Source organism: Pristis pectinata, chromosome 8 (assembly GCF_009764475.1).
Source record: "Pristis pectinata isolate sPriPec2 chromosome 8, sPriPec2.1.pri, whole genome shotgun sequence".
NCBI classification, from domain to species: domain Eukaryota; kingdom Metazoa; phylum Chordata; class Chondrichthyes; order Rhinopristiformes; family Pristidae; genus Pristis; species Pristis pectinata.
The window spans coordinates 44,240,857-44,256,846 of NC_067412.1; the positions used below are offsets into that span (position 1 = coordinate 44,240,857).

At 46.6% G+C, this 15,990-nt stretch overlaps 1 protein-coding gene across 2 annotated transcripts in view; it reads left to right on the forward strand.

Moving 5' to 3' along the window:
* Positions 1 to 298: 298 nt before the first annotated feature.
* LOC127573033 (protein kinase C beta type) overlaps positions 299 to 15,990 on the forward strand; it is a 263,973-nt gene continuing 248,281 nt past the window's right edge. Inside the window, exons 1-2 of one of the 2 annotated variants that reach the window (XM_052020799.1) lie at positions 299 to 584; positions 753 to 784. In XM_052020799.1, coding sequence (XP_051876759.1) covers positions 421 to 584; positions 753 to 784 — 196 coding nt within the window. In that variant the 5' untranslated portion in view covers positions 299 to 420. The remainder of the gene's footprint in view (positions 585 to 752; positions 785 to 15,990) is intronic. The other variant, XM_052020801.1, reaches the window with a different exon arrangement.

A 15,990-nucleotide genomic window follows, 5' to 3' on the forward strand; every position in this document is an offset into this window, starting at 1 on the left:
ACGGTGAGTGGGTGACGGTCAGTTTAGTTGTTCACAGGTCTGGGGTTGGGGGGGGGGGGGGAAGAGGAGTTGGGAGGCGCCACTGGTCCCAGGGCAGGGGCAGCTGCTGGCAGGTGGTGCGTGGAGAGCACGTCCCGGGGGAGGGAGGAGGGTCCATCCCCGGGGGGAGGCGGGGAGAGGAAGAGAGGTCAGCCCCCGGGGAGGGGGCAGAGGGCAGAGGGGAAGGGCGAACCCCCGGAGGGAGGGAGGAGCGTCAACACTCGGGAGGGGGAGAGGGGCGGAACGAACAGCCCCAAACGGAGGGAGGGCGGAGCAAGGGGGTAGGGGAGGAGCGAGCTGACGTGCGGAGCGGCCCCGCTGCCTCTCTCTTTGCCGACCGGCGGGTTTGAGGCCACAGCTCCCGCTTCGAGTGGCGGCTGGATGGCGGATACGGCGCAGCCGATGGATGGCGAGGAGAACACGGTTCGCTTCGCCCGCAAGGGTGCCCTGAGGCAGAAAAACGTGCACGAGGTGAAGGACCACAAGTTTATCGCCCGCTTCTTCAAACAGCCCACCTTCTGCAGCCACTGCACCGACTTCATCTGGTGAGCGCCGCTCTCCTCTCTCCCCTGCCCTGCTCTCTCCCCTGCCCTGCTCTCTCCCCATGTCCTCTCTTACCTTACCCTCTCATCCTCGCTCCCCTACCCTCTCCCTCTCTCCGTTCTCTCTTCCCCCCCCCCAGCGTTAACCTTCTCCTTATCTTGTTTCCACAGGGGATTCGGCAAGCAGGGATTCCAGTGTCAAGGTGGGCGTTCCCGCGGCTTCAGCACCGCCCGGCTGCACTCCCTCCGCACCCGCCCGGGTCAACGCGTCCCCCGCTACCGAGCGCCGGGACACCCTCGCCCCTTCCCGGCCCTCACCCTCCCCTCTCCCGGCCCGCACCCGGGGACGGTGGCGATGGCAGCGGTCGATGCTCGGTGGTTGGGGATTATCTGGGATTGTTTGTCTAAATACAGGTGGCGCTTCTGCTTCACTTTCTCTCTCTCTCTCTCTCTCCCTCTCCCTCCCCCTCCCTCCTGCAGTGACCCGAGCACCGCACCCCTTCCCGGTGCCCTGCAGCCCCCCCCATGCTACCCCCGAGCGGATACCCATGTCCGGGAGTTTGTAAACTCCCTCGGATGGTCCCTATCCGGACACACCCCCTCCCCAGCTCCCTCTAACCTGCCTCTCGCTGGCTAACTGTCCCTCCTCACTTTATCTTTAATTTTTATTCTTTAATTTTTATTCTTTGTCTGTGCATTTTACAACCGGTTGCAAATCACGCCACTTTTTCCCCCTTCAGCGATGTTTTGGTGAGGATTTTACCGGAATATATGTTATTAACCCCACCCTTTCCTGTTTTCAAACGGAAATTTAACAAAAAAAACATGAAATCGTTTCCTATCTGACATCTCAAGGAAGGGTCTGTCTAACAGACAGCCCTGAGATGTTGTTTCAGAGTCTGACAGTGAAGCGAGTGTGGTGGGAGCGGGTGGCTGCTTTAAACCCATCTTCTCTTATCGGCGGCGTTCGGTTCTGTGCAGTCAGCGTGTCAGACTGCACCTGCTCCCTGATACATTAGATACTGGTTCAAAAATAAACGCGGTTCTCAGACGGTGTGGGTCAAGGCGACGTTAGTACTAGATCAGTGCTCCGGAGTGAGACTGGCAGGGTCCTGGAAACCAGCCCCCACCTTCACTCTCACGAGCAGTCCGCTGCCTGACATCAGGCGTCCGGGTCGCAGATCTTGCGGGTCAATGTGGCTGAGGAGGAGAGGGGTTTCCAGCGGTGGGGGTGACTCAGCCCAAGGTGAAATTCGCCCTCTGTCCGTGACCACAGAGTGACGAGGGCAGGAGAGTAAAAGTGGTTGCATTGAGGATGTCGCTACCTGTAGCCAATGACTTAGAAATCCACTGGGTGAGTGTTTTTAATCGGAAGTGGTCCACCCCAGTTCAATTGAAAGGAAGGAAAATGGAGGTGCTTTTGAGAGATGATCTCCGTTTCCTGTGGGGGGCGGGGGGTGCTGCAGGTAGAAAAGACAATGTTAGATTATTTAAATTCCGAGCGACTCCTCCACTGAGCTGAACAATAAGATATTGGACTCCACTTTAGAATTCAGCCTGAAGTTCCCATGCCAGTGGGCACTGATGTTTAGGTCAGCGTTGTGATGGCTTGCAGTGTCAAAGGGTCAGGAAGCACGTTGATCGCCGATCAACTCATTGGCAGTCGGTTTGCAAGATCTGACACAATGGCTTCTTGGGATCATTGCATTCCTGCTGTAGTATTTCTGGGATACCGGGGTCAGTATTACTCCTGATAATTTCTTCACCTGAAACATTGGGGAAATGAGGGAAATTTCACTCTTTAAGGAGAAATCACACCAGACATCCTCTTCGAAGTTCAGACCTGTTACAGGTTTGCAAATGAAAATTTCTCCATCTGTTCTGACTGTGAGTGAGTGGTTTCCTGGTGCTCTGCGTCTGTACGTGATTCACAAACTCAGTGTGAACAGATGGGGAGTGTCTTTGTTTATAAAATATTGACGTTTTAATTCCTTTTAAAACCTTAAAGTAGAATGGATTACATTGCAATTTGTGTTCTGAGTGCACAATTCTGGAAACCTTTAGGATTTACAGAATGAGTTGATGTTGCATGTTAAATTATGAATTTTGGGGATTTACTTCAGAGATTCACGTTCACCAAATAGTACGTCAAAGTGTAATTGCCTGCCAGTCGAAATGTGTGGAACTGCATCTTGTTTTTGCATTTATCTCCATTCAAAGTGCATTATAAACACCTGTTTGGCAAGTGGCTAAGGTTTACTGGTTTTGACCTATACTACTAGAAGAATATCAGGGCAGGGATAGGATCTTCACCTGTGGGGGGCATGTTCTGCTGTTCAGTGAACGTGATCACTGCAACAGTGTGTGTGTTTCCCACATCATGACCAGTGTGTGTCCTGATGGAAGCACTCCCTTATTGTGGCTGTTGTCATTTTGATGTATAACACGTGAGAAATCATTAACAGCACATTCCTGATGCCGGCAGAAAGCAGTGCACATTGTGGTTGCTGTGGAGGATTGAGAGGGGGAAGAGGCCATAGGGAGAGCACCAAGATGTTTTAAGATCACAAGATAAGGGAGCAGAAGCAGGCCATTCGGCCCATCGAGTCTGCTCCAAGGAAAAGGGAAAAAGAAATGGGGTGGGAAAAAAGAGAGAAAAAAAAACTATTCTAATCCCATTTGCCAGCCTTATCCCCATATCCCTTGATACCCTGACTATTTAGATATCTGTCTATCTCCTCCTTGAATACCCCCACTGATCTGGCCTCCACTGCTGTGCGTGGCAAGGAGTTCCACAATTTCACCACCCTCTGGGTAAAGAAACTTCTCCTCATCTCTGTCTTGAAACTGTACCCTCTAATTCTAAGATTGTGCCCTCTGGTCCTGGACACGCCCACCAAGGGAAACAGCCTAGCCACATCTACCCTTGAACTTCCCACCCTTTACTTTAAAGCCATGTCTTCTTGCATTGAGCATTGGTGCCCTGGGAAAGAGGCACTGGCTGTCTACTCTATCTATTCCTCTTAATATTTTCTATACCTCTATCATGTCTCCCCTCATCCTCCTCCTCTCCAATGAGTAAAGCCCTAGCTCCTTTAGTCTCTCCTCATAATCCATACTCTCCAATCCAGGCAGCATCCTGGTAAATCTCCTCTGCACTCTTTCCAACGCTTCCACATCCTTCCTATAATGAGGCAACCAGAACTGGACACAGTACTCTTAAGTGTGGTCTAACCAGAGTTTTGTAGAGCTGCATCATTACCTCACGGCTCTTAAACTCGATCCCATGACTTATGAAAGCAAGATACAGGCCAAGAGCAAGAACTTAGGCATATCAGAACAATTGGGGAAAAGATGATCTCAGGGTGATCTCTGCAGCTCTTTCAATGCTGCTCTTTGACGTTGTCTCTCACACATCTTGCACTCCTTTGTGTACTTTGGGGGAGCCACCCAGACTGAAGGTGATGGTGGGAGCCCCTGGTGTGCACCAGAATCATAGAACAGTACAGCACAATACAGGACCTTCGGCCCACAATGTTGTGCTGACCTTTAAACCTTGCCTAAGCGTATCTAATTCCTTCGTCCCACATATCCTTCTATTTTAAATTCCTCCATATGCTTATCCAATAATTTGTTGAATTTGACCAATGTACCTACCTCCACCACTGCTCCAGGCAGCGCATTCCATGCCCCAACTGCACTCTGGGTAAAAAAAAAACCTCCCTCTGATATCTCCCTTGAACTTCCCACCCATGAAAGCCATGCCCTCTCATATTGAGCATTGGTGCCCTGGGAATGGCAGGATTTTGGGTAGTGTGGAGGAGCAGAGGGATCTGGGGGTTCATATCCACAGATCACTGAAAGCTGCCTCACAGCTGGATGGGGTAGTTAAGAAAGCTTATGGGATGTTAGCTTTCATAAGTCATGGGATCGAGTTTAAGAGCCGTGAGGTAATGATGCAGCTCTACAAAACTCTGGTTAGACCACACTTAGAGTACTGTGTCCAGTTCTGGTCGCCTCATTATAGGAAGGATGTGGAAGCGTTGGAAAGAGTGCAGAGGAGATTTACCAGGATGCTGCCTGGATTGGAGAGTATGGATTATGAGGAGAGACTAAGGGAGCTAGGGCTTTACTCATTGGAGAGGAGGAGGATGAGGGGAGACATGATAGAGGTATAGAAAATATTAAGAGGAATAGATAGAGTAGACAGCCAGTGCCTCTTTCCCAGGGCACCAATGCTCAATGCAAGAAGACATGGCTTTAAAGTAAAGGGTGGGAAGTTCAAGGGAGATATCAGAGGGAGGTTTTTCACCCAGAGAGTGGTTGGTGCATGGAATGCACTGCCTGGGGCGGCGGTGGAGGCAGATATATTGGTCAAGGTCAAGAGTTTGTTAGATAAGCATATGGAGGAATTTAAAATAAGGGGATATGTGGGAGGAAGGGGTTAGATAGTCCTAGGCGAGGTTTAAAGGTCGGCACAACATGGTGGGCCGAAGGGCCTGTATTGTGCTGTATTGTTCTATGGAAAGAGTCGCTGGCTGTCTGCTCTATCTATTTCTCTTAATATTTTGTATACCTTTATCATGTCTCCCCTCATCCTCCTCCTTTCCAATGAGTGAAGCCCTAGCTCCCTCAGTCTCTCCTCATAATCCATACTCTCCAATCCAGGCAGCATCCTGGTAAATCTCCTTTGCAATGCTTCCATATTGGTATTGGTTTATTATTGTCACTTGTACCAAGGTACAGTGAAAAGCTTGTCTTTCAAACTGATGTTACAGGTCAATTCATTACACAATGCAGTTACATTGAGTTAGTACAAAGTGCATTGATGTATTACAGGTAAAAACAGTAACAGTAGAGAGTAAAGTGTCACAGCTACAGAGAAAGTGCAGTGCAATAAGGTGCAAGGTCACAACAAGTGACGTGAGGTCATAGTCCATCTCATTGTATAAGGAAACTGTTCAATAGTCTTATCACAGTGGGGTAGAAACTGTCCTTAAGTCTGGTGGTATGTGCCCTCAGGCACCTGTAGCTTCTACCTGATGGAAGAGGAGAGAAGAGAGAATGTCCCAGGTGGGGTCTTTGATTATGCTGGCTGCTTCACCAAGACAATGAGAGGTAAAGACAGAGTCCAAGGAGGGGAGGCTGGTGTCCGTGATGCACTGGGCTGTGTCCACAAATCTCTGCAGCTTCTTGTGGTCCTGGGCAGAGCAGTTGCCGTACCAAGCCGTGATGCATCCTATGGTGCATTGGTAAAAGTTGGTGAGAGTCAAAGGGGACAAACCAAATTTCTTTTAGCCTCCTGAGGAAGTAGATGCGCTGGTGAGCTTTCTTGGCTGTGGCATCTACGTGATTTGACCAGGACAGGCTGGTGGTGATGTTCACACCCAGGAACTTGAAGCTCTCAACCCTCTCGATGCCAGCACCGTTGATGTAGATGGGTGCATGTACACCACTCCCTTTCCTGAAGTCAATGACCAGCTCTTTTGTTGACATTGAGGGAAAGGTTGTTGTCATGACACCATTCCATTAAGCTCTCTATCTCCTTCCTGTACTCCGACTCATCGCCGTTTGAGATACGGCCTACAACGGTGGTATCATCTGCAAACTTGTAGATGGAGTTAGAGCAGAATCTGGCCACACAGTCATGAGTGTATAGGGAGTAGAGTAGAGGGCTGAGGACGCAGCCTTGTGGGGCACCAGTTTTGTGAATAATCGTGCCGGAGGTATTGCTGCCTATCCTTACTGATTGCGGTCTGTTTATTAGAAAGTCAAGGATCCAATTAGAGAGGGAGGTGTTGAGTCCTAGGTCTCAGAGTTTGGTGATAAGCTTGCTTGGAATTGTTGTATTGAAGGCAGAGCTGTAGTCAATAAACAATAGTCTAACATACGTGTCTTTACTGTCCAGATGGTCCAGAGCTGAATGTAGGGCCAGGGAGGTGGCATCTGCTGTAGACCTGTTTCGCCAATAGGCGAATTGCAATGGGTCCAGGTTGTCTGGTAATGAGGTGACCAGAACTGGACACTGTACTCCAAGTGTGGTCTAACCAGAGTTTTGTGGAGCTGCATCATTACCTCATGGCTCTTAAACTCAATCCCACGATTTATGAAAGCTAACATCCCATAAGCTTTCTTAACTACCCTATCCACCTGTGAGGCAACTTTTAGGGATCTGTGGATATGCACCCCCAGATCCCTCTGCTCCTCCACACTACCCAGAATCCTGCCATTAACTTTCCAAAGTGCACCACCTCACACTCTCCAGATTGAACTCCATCTACCACTTCTCAGTCCAGCTCTGCATCCTATCAATATCTCTGCAATCTTCAACAGTCCTCCACACTATCCACAACACCAACCTTTGTGTCGTCTGCAAACCCCCTCATCCAAGTCATTAATAAAAATCAGGAAAAGTAGAGGTCCCAGAACCGATCCTTGTGGGACACTGCTAGTCACAGCCCTCCAATTGAATGCACTCCCACCACCACAACCCTCTACTTTCTACAGGCAAGCCAATTCTGAATCCACACGGCCGAGCCTCCTTGGATCCCTTGCCCTCTGACCTTCTGAAGAAGCCTACCATGTGGAACATTGTCAAATGCCTTACTAAAATCCGTGTAGACCACATCCACTGCACTACCCTCATCAATCTGCCTGGTCATCTCTTCAAAGAACCCTATCAGGCTTGTGAGACGTGATCTTCCCTTCATGAAGCCATGCTGGCTGTCCCTAATCAGTCCATGATTCGCTAAATGCTCATAGATCCTATCTCTAAGAATCCTTTCCAACAGCTTGCCCACCACAGATGTAAGGCTCACTGGTGTGTAATTTCCTGGACTATCCCTACTACCCATTTTGAATATGGGGACAACATTTACCACCCTCCAATCCTCCAGTACCATTCCCGTGGACAACAAGGACTCAAAGATCCTAGCCAATGGTTCAGCAATCTCCCTCCTCGCCTTGTGGAGCAGCCTGGGGAATATTCCATCAGGCCCCAGGGACTTATCTGTCCTAATATTTTCTAACAGCTCCAACACATCCTCCCTCTTTATCTATGTGCTCTAGAACATTAACCTTACCAACACTGTCCTCAGCGTCATCAAGGCCCCTCTCCTTGGTGAATACTGAAGAGAAGGATTCATTGAGGACCTCACCCACTTCCACAGCTTACAGGCACATCTTCCCACCTTTGTCTCTAATTGGTCCTACCTTTACTCTCGTCATCCTTCTGCTCTTCACATAAGTGAAAAAAAGCCTTGGGATTTTCCTTAACCCTACTCGCCAAGGCCTTTTCATGTCCCCTTCTTGCTCTCCTCAGCCCCTTAAGTTCCTTCCTTGCTACCCTATATTCTTCGAGAGACCTATCTGATCCTTGCTTCCTAAACCTTATGTATGCTGCTGCCTTCCTCCTAACTAGTTGTTCCACCTCTTTTGTCACCCATAGTTCCTTCACCCTGCAATTCCTTCTCTGCCTCACTGGGACAAATTTATCCCTAACATTCTGCGAGAGATCCTTGAACAGCGACCACATCTCCATAGTACATTTCCCTTCAAAAATGTCATCCCAATTTACACTCGCAAGTTCTTGCCTTTATAGCCTCATAGTTTGCCCTTCCCCAATTAAATATCTTCCTGTCCTCTCTGCTCCTATCCTTGTCCATGACAATGCTAAATGTTAGGGAGTGATGGTCACTGTCCCCCAAATCCTCACCCACCAATAGATCTGTCACCTGACCCGGTTCATTACCTAATACTAGGTCTAATATGGCATTCTCTCTAGTCGGCCTGTCAACATACTGTGACAGGAATCCATCCTGGACACTTAAACTCTGCCCCATCTAAAACTTTGGTACTAAGCAGGTGCCAATCAATACTTGGGAAGTTGAAATCTCCCATGATGATAACCCTGTTATTCTTGCACCTTTCCAAAATATGCCTCCCAATCTGCTCCTCAGTATCCCTGCTGCTACCAGGGGGCCTACAGAATACTCCCAGTAGAGTAACTGCTCCTTTCTTGTCCTACCTTCCACCCATATTGACTCGAGAGAGGATCCTTCTACATTATCCACCCTTTCTGCAGCTGTAATAGTATCCCTGACCAGTAACGCACCCCTCCTCCTCTTCTCCCACCTCCCCCCCACCCCCCCCCCCCCCCCCCCCCCCCCCCCCCCCCCCAAAATCCTTTTCAAAACACTGAAATCCAGGAATATTCAATCACCATGCCTGCCCTGGTGACAGCCAAGTCTCTGCAAGAGCCACAATATCATAGTCCCAGGTATTTATCCAAGGCCTCAGTTCATCACCCTTATTCCTGATACTTCGTGCATTTAAGTAAATGCACTTTAGCCCATCCACCTTTCTACTTTTATACCCTATACTCTGCTTCTCCTTCCTCAAAGCCTCTCTACATGTCAGATCTGACTTTACTCCATGCACTTCTTCCACTGACCTACTCCTCTGGTTCCCATCCCCCTCGCAAACTAGTTTAAACCCTCCCAAACCACACTCGTAAACCTGCCTGCAAGGATATTGGTCCCCCTTGAGTTCAGGTGTAACCCATCCACTCTATACAGGTCCCACCTTCCCCAGAAGAGATACCAATGATCCAAAAATCTAAATCTTTGCCCCCTGCACCAGCTCCTCAGCCACGCATTCATCTGCCATCTCCTATTCTTCCCTTCACTATCACATGGCACTGGCAGCAATCCTGAGATTGCTATCCTTGAGGTCCTGTTCTTCAGCCTTCTGCCTAGCTCCCTGAACTCCCTCTGCAGGACCTCATCCCCTCTTTCTACCTATGTCGTTGATACCAACATGTACCACGACTTCTGGCTGCTTTCCCTCTTGCTCAAGAATTCTGTGGATCCAATCAGAGACATCCTGGCACCTGGCACCTGGGAGGCAACATACCATCCGGAATTCTCGCTCACGTTCACAGAACCTATTGTCTTTTCCCTGACTATCGAGTCCCCTATCACTATTGCCCTCCTCTTCTCCCTTCTGAGCAGCAGAACCAGTCCCAGTGTCAGAGACCTGGCTTCTGCTGCTTGATCCCTGTAGATCATCCCCCTCAACAGCATCCAAAACGGAATACCTGTTATTGAGGGGAGCAGCCTCTGGGGTCCTCTGCACTGTCTGCCTGTTCCCCTTCTCCTTCTCTCCCCTGACAGTTACCCATCTCTCTACCTTCTGGACCCTAGAAGTATCTGCTCTCAGTGGAGTGACTGCCTCCCAATGCACAGCATCTACACATCTCTCTCCCTCCCTGATGCTCTGCAGTGTTTGAAGCTGCGACTCCAGCTCATCAATTCTGAGCCGAAGTTCCTCCAGCCTCATGCACTTACTGCAGATGTGGTCACTGTGCAGTACAGCAGGGTCCACTAGCTCCCACATCATGCAGCTGCAGCACATCGTCATGCCCTCTATCTGACCTAGTTTTTTCCCTACCTAACTGTAATCTACTTAAAAATTTATGATACTAACAGTAAACCTTACCTTTACTTACCAGCTACTCACCAATGTTGTTGCAGATGGCCTCTGCCTCTTGATGCTGAAGAGAATGATAGATAAGTGGATCCCACCTCTCCCCATCACCGTCAAAGCCCAATCACTCTGCTCCCTCTCACTCCGCTGCCCGCTCCAAACGCTGCCCGCTGGTTATGGCGGTCTTTTTAAGCTGCTCGTGTGCTACCTGCTTACATCATGCGCCTACGCAGTCTCGCCCCACTATTCCCAATTAGAGAGAAAATAAACACTTAGCTGCTCCGAAGTCTGAAGTTCACCGAAACGACCCGAAAATGACCTGTAACCTCTCCACCAGGCTGGAGGAGAGGCTGCTTCTCCTCTTGGGCAAAGATGCCCAGTAAGTTTGTGGGTTTTTAAATTCTCAACGGACTACTCTCTACTAGTCTGAGCACCTTGGGACATGTGAATAGTCTGTGTTGTGGAGCTGCCTTGTGGTTTGTCCATTTGTGAGTTTAGCAGCCTTTTTGAATGGGGTCTAGCAGTGGAACTGCATGGGCTATGCTGTTTGATTTAACAAACAAGTTGGATTATGATCCTGGAGCTCCGGTTTATGCCTAGAAGGTTTCTGACATGTCAGGTGGTTGATTGATGATATGAGTTGCATATGCAATACTTGGAAAACATTGGACTTGCTTGAGTGGCAGCTGACTCAGTTTAGTTATTTCACCCAGTAATGATCACCAGCATGATTTACTCCAGCTCTTTGAATCACAGAACGCTATAATAAACATTGCTCTCTAGGCATTAATGACTTGCTTTAATAAAGCTCATTGTCACATCTCTTGATTATTAATAAACGAGGTGATTTTCTGCTGCAATGACTGATATGTGGACACACAGCAGCCATTTTCCCTTGGCAACGTGGTAGTGCAAATAGCAGTAATGTAAATGGCCACTGTTTGGTGATGTTAATCAAGGCTGAGTGCTGTTAGTTTTTCAACAGATCTTCGGACACTATGCATGATTGTAGCTGATCACTTATTAACCAGTATATCCGAAGGACGGCACTGTTGCTAATGCTGCACGCCCTCAGTATTGCATGAATCTAAATGGTTCTGAGATGAGGTTTGTTTCCCTAACCTTTCAATCTGCTACTCTTAGATCTAAATGGGCACAGGTGATTTTTAAAGTTAAGATTACATTGTTTTTGTTGCTTTTAACTGCACAGGTAAACCAAAACTCCCCTCTTGGAATATGATCTTGATGAAAAAGTTAGTGGCATTATTCATATTTATCAATGACAATAACTTCCAATGTCTTGGGTTGTGTTTGGGTACTGGGTTTATAACTGGAGCTTGTTACTCCCAAGTGTCCTCCCTGTCCAAAAGCTTTTTGCATGAGGAATTTCTGTGAATTCATGTGGGTTGGTTTTGGTCTGGTTGAGAACCCAGAACCTGGTATTGCTTGCAATGTTTCACACTGCTGCCCAGGAAGTGACTCCCACATTGCTGTTGGCTGTAGTGCACCAGGCTGTGAGCTGTCCCCATGGATCAGTGCAGGAATATACCTCTTTGGATGTAGTGATGCTACCGTGAAAGGATGCCAGGTGGAATAAATGGCTTCCCTTATCTCTTCTAACTTTTGTGATCTGATGGCTATTTGAGCAGTTGTGGAGTAATGAATACTATAGAAGTAATAAGGTGATTTAACACCTCCACAGCAAAGCTGGAGGATCAGGCCATTAGCATTGGGTGAAGGAATGTACAATGTGAACTGGACTTGTCAGCAAAGATGGAAGACACGTGCTAGGGTTCAGAAAGGGACTGGGCAAGTCCCTTAGAGCAGGTTTAAGGATGTTTTAGTGCTCTTGGGAGCTAAACATTACATAGAGTGTAACATATGATGCTGGATAAAATCAGTGGGTCAGACAGTATGTGGAGGGAAATGGGCAGTTGATGCTTTGGGTTGAGACACCACCTGGACCAGATGAAGGGTCTCAACCTAAAACCAACTGTGCATTTCCCTCCACAGATGCTGCCTGATCTGCTGAGTCCCTCCAGCATCTTCTTTTTTGCTGCAGATTCCAGCATCTGTAGTCTCTTGTCTCCATTACATAGGTTATGCTTTTCTGACATTTTAATATGTTGAGACTTTTTCAATCAATACTGTCTCATAACTATCATTTGCAGATGACACAAAGGTTGGTGTTGTGGATAGTGTGGAGGACTGTCGAAGATTGCAGAGGGACATTGATAGGATGCAGAGCTGGGCTGAGAAGTAGCAGATGGAGTTCAATCTGGAGAAGTGAGGTAGTGCACTTTGGAAGGACAAACTCCAAGGTGGAGTACAAAGTTAATGGCAGGATTCTGGGTAGTGTGGAGGAGCAGAGGGATCTGGGGGTTCATATCCACAGATCCCTGAAAGTTGCCTCGCAGGTGGATAGGGTAGTTAAGAAAGCTTATGGGATGTTAGCTTTCATAAATCGTAGGATCAAGTTTAAGAGCTGCAAGGTAATGATGCAGCGCTACAAAACTCTGGTTAGACCATACTTGGAGTACTGTGTCCAGTTCTGGTCACCTCATTATAGGAAGGATGTGGAAGCATTGGAAAGGGTGCAGAGGAGATTTGCTAGGATGCTGCCTGGATTGGAGAGGATGCATTATGAGGAGAGACTAAGGGAGCTAGGGCTTTACTCTTTGGAGAGAAGGATGAGAGGAGAAGTGATAGAGGTATACAAAATATTAAGAGGAATAGATAGAGTGGACAGCCAACGCCTCTTTCCCAGGGCACCAATGCTTAATACAAGAGGGCATGGCTTTAAAGTAATGGGTGGGAAGTTCAAGGAAGATATCAGAGGGAGGTTTTTTTACCCAGAGAGTGGTTGGTGCATGGAATGCACTGCCTGGGGTGGTGGTGGAGGCAGGTACACTGGTTAAATTCAAGAGATTGTTAGATAAGCATATGGAGGAATTTAAAATAGAGGGATATGTGGGAAGAAAGGGTTAGGTAGTCTTAGGCGAGGTTTAAAGGTCGGCACAACATTGTGGGCCAAAGGGTCTGTATTGTATTGTGCTGTACTGTTCTGATTCTATGATCAAATACTTGGGTTATAATAAAGAATCATTTAAACTGAGGAGATATGTTGTTATTTACACAAAGGATGGAATTGTGTGTGGACTACAACCAAAGAATGAGATCACTGACTTAAAAATTGAATTGACAGAGCTGTTATTTTTATGCTTTGTTTATTTTGAACAATTTTTTTGGAGCCATCCTTATGTCAGAAATGGTTGTCAGTTCAGTAAGTGTGTAACATGTGTCACACATGTTAAGAAATCACTTGGTATTTAGCAGCAAACATAGAATTCTAGAATAAATTCCAAGCTCTATAATTTATAACCCAGAACTATTAAAGAACAGATATATAGACATATAGCAGATAGAGGTAGGAAAAATAAGGTTATAGTGCTAAGGGATTTCAGTTTCCCAAATACCTACTGTGATTGCTTCAGTATTGAAGGATCAGAGGGGTTGAATTTTTGAGGTGTCCAGGAGAGCTTTTTGATACAGTATGTAGATGGATCAATGAGGGAAGGAGCATCACTGCACCTTGGGGAATGTAGCTAGTCAGGTGGAGAGTTTGTCAGTGGGACCATTTTGGGGATAATGGCCATAACTCTGTATATTTTAAAGTGGTTATGGGGAAAAAGATGGGAATGGACTGGAAATAAGTCTTACATTGGGGGAAGGCCAGTTTCATTAAAATAATACAAGGCTTGGCAAAGATAGGACTGAGAGCATCTACTTGCAGACAAGTCTACAACTGTACCATGGGAAGGATTCAAACAAAATATGACAAGACTTCAGGGCCAATGTGTTCCTGTGAAGGGTGAAAGCCAAGAGTATCAAGTACAGGGAACCTTGGATGTCGAGCGATATGGAGGATTTGATAAAGATAAAGAAGTGTATGGCAGGTAGGGAACTAAAGATGAGGGAAGCCTGTCAAGGGTGTAAAAAAAAATGTAGAGAGACACTAAAAAAAGAAATTTGGAAAGGTAAAGAGGGGTCACAAGAATATCACTGGCAGACAGGATTAAAGTAAATCCAAAGGTGTTTTATAAGTATTTTAAGGACAAAAGAATAACCAGGGAAAGAATAAGGCTAATTAGGAACAAAGGGGGCAATCTGTGTGTGGAGTCTGAAGGTATAGGTGAGCTCCTTAGTGAATACTTTGGTATTCACAAAGGAAACAGACTTTATAGTTGAAAGATTCTGTGAAGGGGCAGGTGAAATTCTAGTGCAGGTCTCCATAAATAAAGAGAAGGTACTTGATGCCTTTGCAGGCTTAAAGGTGGATAAATCCTCAGGGTTGGATGAGATTTATACTCGTCAGCTATGAGAGGCAAGTGAAGAGATTGCTAGGGTGTTGGCTGACATTTTTTTAAAACTTCACTGGCCATGTGAGGTACTAGATAATTGGAGGACAGCAAATGTAGTCCATCTTTTCAAGAAAGCAGCAGGGAAGAGCTGGTAAATACAGACTTCTGAGACTAACATCTGTGGTATGGAAGTTATTGGAAAATATTCTGAGGGACAAGATTACTGATGACTTGGAAGGGCAGGGACTGATCAGAGATAGCCAGCATGACTTTGTCAAGGGCAGATCCTGTCTGACCAATTGGACTGAATTTTTTGAAGAGGTGATAGTGTATTGATGAGGGCAATGCAATAGCAGATACTGGACTAAATGCACGTAGCATTAGGAATAAAGTAGATGACCTAGTGGCACAACTACAGGTTAATAAATATGACATTGTGGCAATCACCGAGTCATGGCTTTATGACGGATGGGATTGGGAATTGAATGTCCAGGGGTACACAGTGTATAGGAAGGATAGGTGGGTAGGTAGAGGGGGAGGTGTGGCCATGATGGTTAGTAATGATATAAAATCAATAGAAAGGAAGGACATTGGGTCAGAAGAGGTGGAATCCTTATGGGTGGAGCTAAGAAATAGCAAGGGTAAAAGGACAATAGTAGCAGTCAGGAAGTGGACGATAAGTTGCAGTTTGAAATAGAAAAAGTGTGCCAGAGTGACAATGTGAAGATAATTGTGGGGGATTTTAACATGAAGGTGGACTGGGAAATCCAGCAAGGCAGTAGATCTCAGGAGAGTGAGTTTGTGGAATGTCTACGGGACAGTTTTTTGGAGCAACCAGGGGATCAGCTGTTTTGGATTGGGTGCTGTGTAATGAACCGGAGATGATTAGGGAATTAAAGGTAAAGGAACCATTGGGAACTAGTGATCACATGATTGAGTTCAGTTTCAAATTTGAGAAGGAGAAGCTGATGACTGGTGTATCGATATTTCAGTGGAACAAAGGAAATTACAGTGGTATGAGAGAGGAGTTGGCCCAAATTGATTGGAAGAGTAAGCTAGCTGGAGGGACGGCGGAGTGGAAATGGAAGGAAATTCTACAAGTAATAAGGAAAATGCAGGATAGATATATTCCAAGAAAAAAGGTTTTGAATGGGAAAAAAGGCACAAATGTGGATAACGAGAGAGGTGAAGGCTAAAATAAAAGCCAAAGGGAGGGCATACAAGGAAGCAAAAATTAGTGGGAAAACAGAAGACTGGGAAACTTTTAAAAACCTGCAGAAAGAAACTAAGAAGATCATTAGGAAAGAAAAGATGAATTATGAAAGGAAGTTGACAGATAACATTCGAAAGGATACTAAGAGTTTTTTTAAAATATATAAGGAGTAAAAGACAGACACGGGTTGATATAGGACCAATTGATAACGTTGTGGGAGAGATTATAATGGATGATAAAGAGATGGCAGAAGAACTAAATGAGTATTTTGCATCAGTCTTCACTGTGGAGGACATCAGCAATATACCGGCTAGTCAGCGGTCTCACGGAATGGAACTGAGTTCAGTTA